The 12,452-nt window shown below is 44.2% G+C and overlaps 1 protein-coding gene across 2 annotated transcripts in view; it reads right to left on the bottom strand.

Annotated features, from left to right (window-relative positions):
- The window catches only part of PRKCH (protein kinase C eta), a 231,216-nt gene that overhangs the window by 89,098 nt on the left and 129,666 nt on the right, over positions 1 to 12,452 (bottom strand). For both annotated transcript variants that reach the window (XM_007986896.3, XM_007986897.3), the window contains exons 6-9: positions 10,976 to 11,105; positions 8,572 to 8,699; positions 4,836 to 4,979; positions 4,501 to 4,674 (exon numbers count right to left, since the gene is read on the bottom strand). In XM_007986896.3, the coding sequence (XP_007985087.1) occupies positions 4,501 to 4,674; positions 4,836 to 4,979; positions 8,572 to 8,699; positions 10,976 to 11,105 (576 nt within the window). The remainder of the gene's footprint in view (positions 1 to 4,500; positions 4,675 to 4,835; positions 4,980 to 8,571; positions 8,700 to 10,975; positions 11,106 to 12,452) is intronic.

The raw sequence follows: 12,452 nt of genomic DNA, 5'->3' as shown, positions 1-12,452 counted from the left end.
CACGTTGGCCAGGCTGGTCTCAAACTCCTAGGCCCACCTCGGTCTCCCAAAGTGCTGCCTGCACTCAGCCTCACTTGCTTCTTTGAAGTTGGTTACCACTACTTCTTTATGATTTAGCCTAAAGCAGGAGAACATTTCCTTTATCCTTTGCTTTGGAGACATCTACTACAATACACACATCTTAAACCGCAATGGCAGTTCCATGCACTTGGTTTCTCTGGAGGAGAAATAAAAACTTTGCGGTAATGACTGCCACCTTGTGGTCAAACATAAAACTTCCACTAGGAAAAACAGACTTCAATGCTAGTAAAGGCTTCACCCGCTAAACACTGGGAATCCCGTGTGGCCGCTAAAATTTTGGTATATTGTATAATTTATATATTTTCCTGGAACATTTTGATTGTATATGCTATACTGATTGGGTTCCAAATCTGTTCCAGGTTAATTTCTCATTTTACTCTACCATAACATGATCTAATTGTTGATGAGATCTTTGCTTATACTCACCAGAATTTCCTTTTACAGATCAAATTCCCCTGAGTTAGGTATGAGATACTTCTTTATTTGCTTCGGCAGTAGTAACTTGGAACCACTGCTGCTGCAAGACCAGGCTAAGCTCACTAAATACCAGTTGACTGCTTGACTCAAAGGTTACCAGCTGGTGAAGATGACCTAACCTCATGTCATAGGAAACCATGTGATCTTTGGCTCAGGCCCTAGGAAGGAGATCTGAGCGGTCACCCGGCTCTGCGGCTTGACCCGTGGTGTTCATGGTGGTGTTCAGGAGGCTGGCGCTTGAAACCCTGGCGGGCAACCAGTATCAGCTACCAGCTATCCCTCTCAAGCCTGTAGCGGTAACTCCACTCCTCTATTCCAAGAAAAGAGCCCAACAAGGGGGTGAGGGCAGGGGAGGGGCTGTATGCTGGCAAAGTGCCCAGCAAAGGAAGGGTTTCAAGGCTACTCCAGGGAGCAGTGTGGGGCAGGGAGAACTGGAGCTCCAGGGGAACCAAGGACCGGCCCAGCAGAGGGAAAGAAGAGGATGGGGGCAGGAGCAGCAGGGGCTCCAGGGCCATCAGGAGTCACTGAGGACCAATGAGGAGCAGAGGGGAAGGGAGAGGAGTGCAGGGGAGTCGAGGCCCATGAAGCCATTAGCTGCCTCCCCAGTTTTTTTTCTCTTGATATCGCTGGAGTGGCGTGAGAGTCCACACCACGTATCTCCTTCAGGGCATCCTGTCACCAAGCTCCCAGACTTCTCTGCTCCACCCATTCTCCAGGCTGCACGTGTCCCTCCCAACACAGATTTGAATACAAGTGATCCTGAAACATACGAAAATGCCCAGCTTCAGTTACAGCTAGAGGAATGCAAGTTACAACTTCAAATATACCATTTTTCTAATCTCTCAGATGATCCAGATGACAGATAGCATGCCGTGACGGGAAGGCGGGGGAAATGCATCTTCTCACTCAAGCTTTGGGAGTGTGAATTTAGAGACGCAGCCCAGCAAGTAGGGAAGAGCCTGCCTGTACTCTGCTGTCAGACCACCTGGCTTCAAACCCTCTCTGCCACTTCAGAACTAAACTTCTTTGTACCTATGTTTCCTCCTCGTGAAATGGGGTGATAATAACAGAACTTATTTCAGAGGGTTACTGTAAGGATTAAATGAGACAACAGACATAAAGCACTTAAAACAATGTGTGGCATATGAACAATAAAATGTTCGCTATCTTTAACCACAATGGAGGAGAGGGGCAATTGGACTCAATCAAAATGTGAAATGCATATACCCTTTGACCAAGCAATACTACTACTAATAACGTGTCATACAGAAACACCAGCATAAGCACACAAAGACAAAAGTACAAGGGGACTCACTGCAACAGTGACTGAAATAAAAGACTAGGAACATAATACATAGCACAGAGGAGGACAAGTTAAATTAATTATGTCATGTTCTAAAATGGAGTACTATGCAGCCATTAAAAATGAGGCAGCTTGGTATATAGAAATACAAAACAATTTCCAATATATACTATTAATATTATGTCTTAAAAAAAAAAAAGTGGCCAGGTACCGTGGCTCACGCCTGTAATCCCAGAACTTTGAGAGACTGAGGTGGATGGATTGCTTTAGCCCAGGAGTTTGAGAGCAGCCTGGGAAATATGGCAAAACCCCATCTCTACAAAAAATACAAAAATTAGCCAGGTGTGGTGGCATGTGCCTGTAAGTCCCAGTTTCTCAGGGGGATGAGGTGGGAGAATCGCTTTAGCCTGGGAGCTTGACGCTGCAGTGAGCCATAACCATCACAGCACTCCAGCCTGGGTGACGAAGTGAGACCCTGTCTCAAAAAATAGATTAATTAAATTTTAAAAACACAGAATCATGGGCAAAGTATACTATTCTTTGTGTTTTTTAAAGATAAATATGTATGCATATGTGTGCTGTTACATATGCTTTTGTGTACAGAAAATTCTCTCAAAGGCTATAAATAAAACGAGCAATAATCGTTTCTTTCAGAGAAAGGACATGAATATTTGGAGGATACTTATATTACCTATTGCAAGAAATTAGATTTTCATAATTAAAACATACAACCTGATATGTCATTCCTCTGCTTCAACTTCTTCCATGACTTTCCATTGCTCTCAGGACTAAACTCAAACCCCTTAACGCAGCCTGCAAGGATCTTCATGGCCTGGCCCTGGCCCACCTCGGCTGCCTCAGTTCTCACCAGGCCCCTCTTCAACCTCGATATGCTGCGTGTGCTGAGCCTCCTTCACACCGGATGCTCTGTCTCACTAGCAGACCTATGGTGTGCTATTGACCCTGTATGACATATTCGCCTTCATTCTCTAACTAATTCTAACTCACTCATCTGGTCCCAGCATGGCTTTACCTTCCCTAGAGGAGTATTGCCAGCCTCCCTGACTGGGTCAGATGCCCTTATCCCGCTCCCATGGAATCCCCTACTTCCTTGATGGTGGCACAGGTCAGGAACATGCCCAGAATTCACTCTCCCAGAACGTTTTTTGACAGCAAGATTCTGACACCTCTGTACAGACCCTCCCTCTTGGTGCCTTCTCCAAGGCCATTTTCCCTCTTCATTGATACCAGAAGCCCAATTTTGAGCCTGATTCTAAATAGAAGCAGAATGTCCTGCGCCAGGGGCTGAATCAAGGTTGGTGTGAACCAGTCATGGTCTGCCAGCTTATCTTGGCCTGATATTTGCTCTTGCAGCCTCCTTGCTAAGGGCATGATATGGTTTGGCTGTGTGTCCCCACCCAAATCTCATGTTGAACTGGAATCTCTAATGTTGAGGGAAGGGCCTGGTGGCAGGTGACCAGATCATGAGGCAGATTTCCCTCTTGCTGTTCTGATGATAGCGAGGTCTCATGAGATCCGGCTGTTTAAAAGCGTGTAGCATTTTCCTTTGCTCTCTCTCTCTCCTGCTGTCATGTGAAGCCCTGCTTGCTTCTCCTTCACCCTTCCGCTATGATTCCGTTTCTTGAGGCCTCCCCAGCCATGCCTCCTGTATGGCCTGTGGAACCATGAGTCAATTAAACATTTTTTTCTTCGTAAGTTACCCAGTCTCAGGTAGTTCTTTGTAGCAATGTGAGAACAGACATACAGGGCAGTTGACCTAAGTCTAGGAAAGATCTTCCCTCCCTGAAAAAAGGAGACTGGCCATGAAGCCCTTCAGCCCCTGCCCTTGTGCTTTCTGCTTTGCGATCATGCCAAGGTGTGGCATCTAGGGCTGCAGCAAATACCTTGGGACCCCAAGGGAAAGACATGCCCAATGTCACTGAGCAACAAATTCAACCACAGTACTGTTATCCTCAGACTTCTCATTATGTGAAACAACAATACAAAGTTTACTAATGAACCAAACCCATCTTTTCTATCTATTGTTTAATCCACCACTGATCAAGTGTTCCATGAACTGTAGCCAGAAACATTCCTAAATGCACACCATTATAGGGCAGACAGATTCCACTCCTAAGACCAGTCCATGGTTTCAGGCAAAGGGACACTGCTAAAGCCAGGAGAAATGCCCTGGGATGTTCCTAATCAAGGTACCTCTCTGGGTCCTCTCAGACCTCTCTTCTAAACTCCTGTGCCCAGGTCAGAACCAGCCCAGCATTTCGGAGCAGAGTCACAGCCAAATTCATCAAGATAATCAGCCCATGGCATTTTCTCTGTTCTTAGATTTCTGTAACCTTCACTCACCTAGAGAAGATTTATGTATGATGACCTTTTCAATCCTGGGACGCACAACCCTCACAGTGCTCCTTCCCGGACAGCACAAAGGAAGGGGTGAATTCATAAGCTTCCATTTTTCCTCCAGAGGTTGTCAGAAGCCATCAATACCTCCATATGACCCTGCCTTGGGAGCCCATCCCCCAAAATTTCTGATACTCAACTTTACGAAATCTCCAGTATCTTATTGTCTCAGCTCTTTAAGAAAAGAGGCTGTTGGTGCAGTGAATGTGATTCATACTTACAGGGGTCTGAAAGCAGCAGAACAACTGAGTGAGAAAGGGGTGATTGCGGGCCAGCGACAGGATCCTTTTCTCGGTCATGGTGCATTCCACATCATCATCCTGCAGAATCACGTCCTTCTTTAGCACCTTCACAGCATAGAGGTCTCCTGTTTCTTTTATTCTTGCAAGCATCACCTATGGCAAAGCAAAAGGAGCGAGCATGAGAGTCCTCTTGGGGATCTTAGGGTGTGTGCACACAAGGGGAAGAAAGAATGGCACATGTGAAATGTATGTGTGTGTGTGCGTGCATACAGAGCATGCTTACTTCAACCCAAACAGTTAAAGCCAAGACTCACCTTCCCAAAACTCCCCTTCCCCAACACTCGGATGAACTCAAAGTTGTTGATACCAAGTCGGCTGGAAGAATTAACCCCAATCCCATTTCCTTCTTTGCTGCTCTCCTTTCCCTGTCGTCTTAGGGTCGATCTGGAAACGAGTTTCTGAAAGAGTAAGAACACAAAATTGCAGCAGGAGCACGGAGCACCCATGCACGAAGAAGACCTTACTGGCTGGGAGCAGTATATCCCCCCCAGTATAACACGCAGGAAAGATCAATTCAGCTTGACGGATGATCGGTTCTGCCACTCGAAGCTCCCTCAGTATCAGCTTCTGAATCTGTGCTTACTGCTTTGTGTGAAAGGTCAATTAAAAATACATCTAAGCCATGGAGTTACAGTTAGCGCTCAAGTGGAAGTGCATGGAAACACCAAAGCCTTGCATGGTCCCTCGGGTGCCTTCTGCGGTGGCTTTCCATAGGAAGGTCCGATTCCATGAGCGCCACCTAGTGTCCACTTTTTACAGAGAGCAGTTTTCATGTCTGCTCAGAGATTCAAGCATCATTCAGCACCAGGACACGAATGAAGCAACGTTTTTTAATCAATATTTTAAATTATATAGGAGACATAAAAGTTCAATGTGAATAGAACAATGATCAAAAGCATGAAGAATAAAAATTTAAATACCTAAAATCTCACCAGCCCCCTGCCAAAGATATCTATATCTATGTATAAGTAACACACACACGTTTTTATACTTGGTTAATTTTTAAAAACGTAATAAAATTATTGTTTCATAACATACGTTTGTATTTAAAAATTTGTCATGGGTATTTTTCATGCCTTTAAATATCTTTCAAGCACATGAGTTCTAATGGCTATTCAATATCCATTTCATGGATATCTCACAATGTATTAATTCCTCTGCTATTAGAAAGATGAGGCATCTCCCATTTTTCACCATAATAAATAACACCGTAGTGAATACACTTCATGCAAATCTTCAAAACAGAGTAATTAAGGGTCTAGCTCTCAAGCAAGCTGCCTGGATTCAACAACAGCTCTGCAACCTAACCTGTGACCCTGAGCAAGTTACCTACCCAGCCTATCCCTGCCTCAGTTTCCTCTTCTGACAAAGAGAAGGTTAAAGCATCTGCCACATGAGTCATTAGGAGGCCTAAATGAACAAATGCATATAAAGCACTTAGATTGGTGCCTGGCACATTTAATAAACTTGAGCTGTACTGTCATTATCATCATCCAGTTTCTTAAGATAACTTCCTGCAAATGGAATCCTTGTGCCAAAGTGCTAATTTTGAAGACTTCTGATACACAGCCAACTTGCCATCTACAAAGACTGAACAATCTACCGTCCTACCAGCATGAGAATTCTAGTTTCAACACAATGAATGTAAAGTAAGTGTGGCTGCCTCAGTTGGCTTTCCAATTCCATCCTACTGAGTAAGTACCTGAGGATGTTGCTACCTAAAGGCAAAGTGACTTTTGCAGGTGGCCCACCTTGAGACATTTATAAGATAAGCTACCACTAGACAACAGATCAAAAGTCTAACATCCAGCCAGGTGCTGGATATCATGGATTAAGGATAGTTGATTCAAATGACAAGTGCATTGTCCATTCCTGAAGATCGTGCTGCACGGCCTTATCTTATTCCGACTGTATCTTAGAAGCCCTAGTTCAGGCTGACATCTTTAATCTCTGCTCTTCAGGGATAACTGCGCCGTGCATTAGCAATCCCCGCACAATACTGGCATCCTGCCTGCCTACCCACAAGACAGACAGACCAGATTTCAAATACATTTTTTTTTACCATGATTTGATGAAACTCATTCATCTAAATCACATGTAACAGTTATTGGTGACTTAGTATGATCTAATATAAAGATTAAAATGTTTAGCATAGTGGCAATTCATAAATTGTCAATAAAAGTCCCTGATCTACCAGGCAGGAGTCTTTCAGTAAAAAGGAAATGAGGTGCTTGGTGCTGACATTTTCAGGATTACCAAGAATCTCACAGTGATGGCACTTCCCTTCCTCAGTACCCAGAGATTAGTTAGTTAAGTTGATAATTTTCCTGAACTGGACACCAAGCTACACCGTTCAGATGTTACAGCCATGGCTATTTCCTATCTCTAGACACTGACCAGGAAGGCAGCAGTAAGACATGGGCTTGGGAAGCAGCCAAGGCTCAACTGGATGACAGCAGGTGGAGGTCATTCAGGGAGAGTGCTGACAAAAACATGTGCACTGCAAATGACACAACTCCACCCACTCCTGAGAGTCCAGAGGGAGGGACTCCTGTCTCTTGCTGAATGTGAGTGATAAATTCACAATCCATAAACAAAACCTGCAGAACTGCTGGACTCCAGGGCTGTGCAGAGCCTCAGAGATCTTCAAGTTGAACCCCTTTAGAGGTGAGGATGCTGACGCCCATAGTTACTGGTCACCTGTCCGGCCTGGACATCAGCCAAGAGCATAACCCAGGATCCTGCGTTTTAGGCTTTCACCAGACCACAGTGACAGGAAGCTGACTTTAAAAAAGAAAAGAGAGGCCAGGCGTGGCAGCCCATGCCTGTAATCCCAGCACTTTGGGAAGCCAAGGCAGGCGGATCACTTGAGATCAGAAGTTTGAGACCAGCCTGGCCAACATGGAGAAACCCCCTCTCTAATAAAAATACAAAAATTAGCTGGGCGTGGTAGTGGGCACCTGTAATCCCAGCTACTCGGGAGGCTGAGGCAGAAGAATTGCTTGAACCTGGGAGGTGGAGGTTGCAGTGAGCCAAGATCACTGCACTCCAGGCTGGGTGACAAAGCGAGACTCTATCTCAAAGAATAAGTAGAAAAAAGATAAAAGGGGGAAAAAAAGGAAAAGAAAGAAAAAAGTCCTTCTTCTACTTTCTATTACTTGTTGCCCATGCTCATTATTTCTTGTCATATAACTGTAACTACAATCTTATCTGTGAAACAAATTGCTATTAAAAATGTGATTTTAGCCAGACACAGTGGTTCAAACCTGTGTAATCCCAACACTTTGGGAGGCCATAGTGGGAGGATCACTTGAGCCCAGAAATTTGAGACCAGCCTGCACAATAAAGTGAAACTCCATCTCTACAAAAAAAAATTAAAAATTAGCCTGACATACTGGCACACACCTGCAGTCCCAGCTACTCGGAAGGCTGAGGTAGAAGGATCACTTGAGCCTGGGCAGTCGAGGCTGCACAGAACCATAATTGTGCCACTGCACTCCAGTCTGGGTGACAGAGGAAGACTCCATCTCAAAAAGGAAGGAAGGCAGGCAGGCAGGCAGGAAGGCAGGAAGGCAGGAAGGCAGGAAGGCAGGAAGGCAGGAAGGAAGGAAGGAAGGAGGGAGGGAGGGAGGGAGGGAGAAAGGAGAGAGAGAGAGAGAGAGAGAGAGAAGAGGGGAGGGGAGGGGAGGGGAGGGAAGGGGAAGGGAGAGGAGAAGAGAGGAGAGGAGAGGAGAAAGAGGAGAGAGAAAGAAAGAGAAAGAGAGAGGGAAAGAGAGAAAAAGAAAGGGAGAGAGAAAGAAAGAAAGAAAAAGGAAAAGAAAAGAAAGGAAAGGAAAAGGAAAAGAAAAAGAAAAAAAAGGCAGGCAGAAAGGCAGTAAGTCTGTTGATTGTATTTGCTTAGATTAGGAACTCTAATGAGGCCACATGCTCTCATTTGGGCTCACCACATCTGAACAACTTCTAAATTACGATACATGGAAAAAGTCTCACCGAGGTTGGAGAAATATTTCCGGGTTGGAGACCCATCCCCGCCAGGGTCTTGGCGAGCTCCACTGCATTTACCCCACAGTTAGGGGCCACGTTCGCTTGACATCGAATGTGCACATTCATTTTACATACTAGAGGGAAGAGGAAAACAGAATCCATGTTCAGAAAGGAACCAAGTCAACACGTGCTGCAACAGAGAACTTTAATAGCCTGAAAGATTATGACAGAGGAATTATACCAGCTGAACAGTATCATTTTCTCATAAAATTAAGCTCACGCTAATAACAATTCCTGACATTTTATCTGTTTCTGTTTTCTGAAGAAGCAGAAAGCCAGGCATACTAAAGAATAATAGATTTCAAATACATTTTTTTCACCATGATTTGATGAAACCCATTCATCTAAATCACATGTAACAGTCACTGCTGACTTAGTAAGTTCTAATATAAAGATTAAAATGTTTATCATAGCATCAATTCACAGGCAATTAAATAACAAAGAATCATGTCAACTGTATTTTTTTCTGTCTCTCAACAGTGAAATAAAAGGTAGCAGTTTGAATGCCACATGTAGATCACTGTTCAAACAGGATGGAAATGGTGTTTCTACCAGAAAAACCTCTATCTGCAGCTTTCTTTCTCAGTATTGTGGTTGGGCAGCCCTCACAGCACAGAGATGGGCATCCTGTGAGCCTGTGGTTCTCAGCATTTGCAGCGTGTGGTTCTAACTGCTTCACAGTGGGGAAACGCAACTTTTAAAACTTTTTGAAGGTCAGAGTACAAATGGCAGTTGAAGAGGCGAGCAAAGCAAGCTAAGCTCCCAGGGCACAGGAAGCTGCCTGGGGATGATGAAGGATCTGAGGCGTTGTCAGCTGGAGTAAATTCTGAGACAGTTTTTTGACATGGGCCCCGCTGATGGGAGGTGAAACTGAAGCGACAAGCAACACATTCCTGTTTTATGGAGTCAGCCCATCTTGGAAGCACACACAGAGCCAGGTTTTGTGGGGCCTGAATTTACATAATTTAGGAAGCCCTCTTTAAGAAAAAGAACACCAAATCAAGTAGAGGGCTTTGGAAGGTGCCCTTGAGAGAGAGGAGCCCTGAGACTTACGCTTCATTAGCTTCATGGGAAACCCACCCCTCTCAGGAAGACAGGTGTAAGACACACGAGCCTACAGAAGCCTTTCAAAACCACCACGTGACCATAAAAGCAAAAATCACAGGGGCCGGATCGCTGCAGGTATGCTACCCTCAGGCCACCAGGGAAGAGGACAATGCAGATGAGCCCCATGTGTGGCTCTGCACATTAGCAACAACCATGCAAGGCAGAGGGACTTCCCACTGGGCACCCAGACCCAGGTGAGATCATCATGCTAAGATCAAGCTGCACCTGGACCAACGCCCTACAAGTTATCCACGAGCTGGCTACCGTTTTGGTTTTATGAGAAAAAAATTATTAAATGGTGTTCTCCAGAGATAGAAGAATGTACCCTTCTTAAAGACAAGTGACTGGTCCCTTTTTGTTGACAGAAGCAGGCTGCATAAGTCCAAGCAATCAATGGAAGTTGTCTGGCTATACTCAATGCCAATTCTACCTCCCCATTGCTCTCCTCAACTGGCAACTTGGGGTGTGTCTGATAAGGCAGGCTTCAGGTGCACCCCACGGCAGACAGATCATTACATTTCCATGCGAGATGGCTCAAGGCCAACAGCTCCCTAACTCCTAGCAGGACAGGGATCAGCTCTCACCTGCTCAGAGCCTTTGCTAGGGCCAAAGCTCCAAACTCTCACTCCACTGGGCACAGCTGGTGAGATCCAAGCTCACAAGCAAGGCTTTATCTTCCTTCATTCTACCCCTGTCTCCAATCTCTATCAGAGTCCTCTTTCACAAGACCCAGGGCAGCTCTTTTTATGCTGTGACAACTCAATTCCTGCTGATTTCTAGTAAGATCATTAGATCCATTCTCCTGCCATTTCTTACTCTTAATCCAACCTTCTCATCTGGCCATCTTACCTCCTCCTACCTTCCATTTCTTTAAAATTTTTATTTATTTTCTTTTTAGTGTCTCACATAACTCAATCATCTTCCCTTTCTGACTAAGATCCCATCTTTTTCTCTTCCAGACACCTATTAAAATACAGTGTCTGGCCTGTATTTGTCAGCTAGCGAGCTAGATCATTGAATGTAACATTTGACTTAATGTCCTGTGGTTAGAAAATGTTGGCATCATATGAAGTTCTCTTTACATGCCTGACAAGAAACATGTAAGTTTAAAATGACTAAGATGTTAATTTACAAGATATCTAAAACCATCAGTTCTAGGACCATTCTGAGCCCACAGAATTCTGAAAGCTTGGGGCATAGTGTTCCCACGAAGAGGTGGGTACCCAGCACCTCAGCATCTCACTTTTACACTGAAGTCCTTGTCGCATTATTCCCCAGAGCAGTGAGCCACAGTGATCGCAGAATGTTGGCACTTTGTAGTTGTGGATGCTGAACTTGTGTGGGATGTTGATCCCGAACCTCTGTTCTGCAATCTGTAAAAAAGGAAATAAAGGGGCAAGAGCTAAAATGTCATACCAACATCTTTTGTAAAAACTGTAATAGGAGCCCATCAAATGCAAAGTGTTACTATGACACCTGAGCTAGGTATATTATTTTACTGTACTCGGCCCTGATTAATTACTCAGGTCTTACTAACCAGACTAAACACATTTTCTAATGAACAGGACAAGACAGAAATGTGGGAAACACATTTTAGATCATTTGCCATTTTGAGAAATAGAAATTAAGATTTTCACTTCATCTTTCATATTCAGGCCATATTTCTCTCCTTGCCAATTCCCTAACACCCCCATCTATTTTCCAGAACCCTTTAACTTCAGGATTAAATGGGTCTTTTACACACTATATATACTTGCTATCACTATAAGTTCTTCCAGACATTATGTCACGGGGGGAAAAATAGAGACTCAGAAGCCATGGAACCACAGAAGGAATTTATTCCAAAGTGACATTAAAGTAACTACTTGTTCAGTCCTTCCAGCCTTTCTTTGCATTTGCAATCTGACAATCTGAGTTAAATCTCAGTTTCCAGCAAATAATTCCACTAGGCATGTACTCTGCAGTCCATACCACAATTTGATGCTATAACAACACACCCATGCATGACAAGGAGTAGGGTAATCATTACTCCTCTTGAAACTTCTCTGGCCTCTTTCTTGGAAAAGCTGTGGTTTATACCTCTAGGTATACTCTTTAGCAATCCTATATGTGTACTGTAAAGAACCATTGTGTTCCAGAGTCATTCTTCCAATGCCTCTGCAAATCTACTGCTAAGTGTCAGCAACACTCCATTTGCTTTTACCTCCAGAATTTAAAATGTATGCCTGTTGCAGATGAATGCAATATGAGTGGCAAGAATGATGCTGAAGCTTATACACACACACACACACACACACACACACACACACACACACACACACAGAGAGAGAGAGAGAGAGAGAGAGAGAGACATCTTCCCTGAAATTTCTTAAGAGGCTGGAGAAAGCCAGCAATCTTTTTACTTAGGAAGCATAATTTACAGTTATTAACATATGTGTCACATCAATTTTATGTTGTTTAACTTACAAAAACTGTGTGAGGGTAACACTGATCCTGTTTTAAGACTGAGGCAAAGAGAGATTGTAGGCCTTGCCTCAGCTCACAGAGAAGATGGCTAACAGAGGCTGGATTCAGCATTCAAATCCAGGCTGTCGGAGGCCAAGTTCAGGGCTCCTTTCACTCTGCCAAAAGTCTCTCCAAATGAGTAGAATCAATCCATATAGCTTATACCCAGCCAACCACTAATGGGGCCCTCGCAAAGGAGGGATGATGCCACATAA

This window comes from Chlorocebus sabaeus, chromosome 24, assembly GCF_047675955.1.
Source record: "Chlorocebus sabaeus isolate Y175 chromosome 24, mChlSab1.0.hap1, whole genome shotgun sequence".
In the NCBI taxonomy this organism is placed as follows: domain Eukaryota; kingdom Metazoa; phylum Chordata; class Mammalia; order Primates; family Cercopithecidae; genus Chlorocebus; species Chlorocebus sabaeus.
This window is presented reverse-complemented; position numbering and strand designations above follow the sequence as displayed.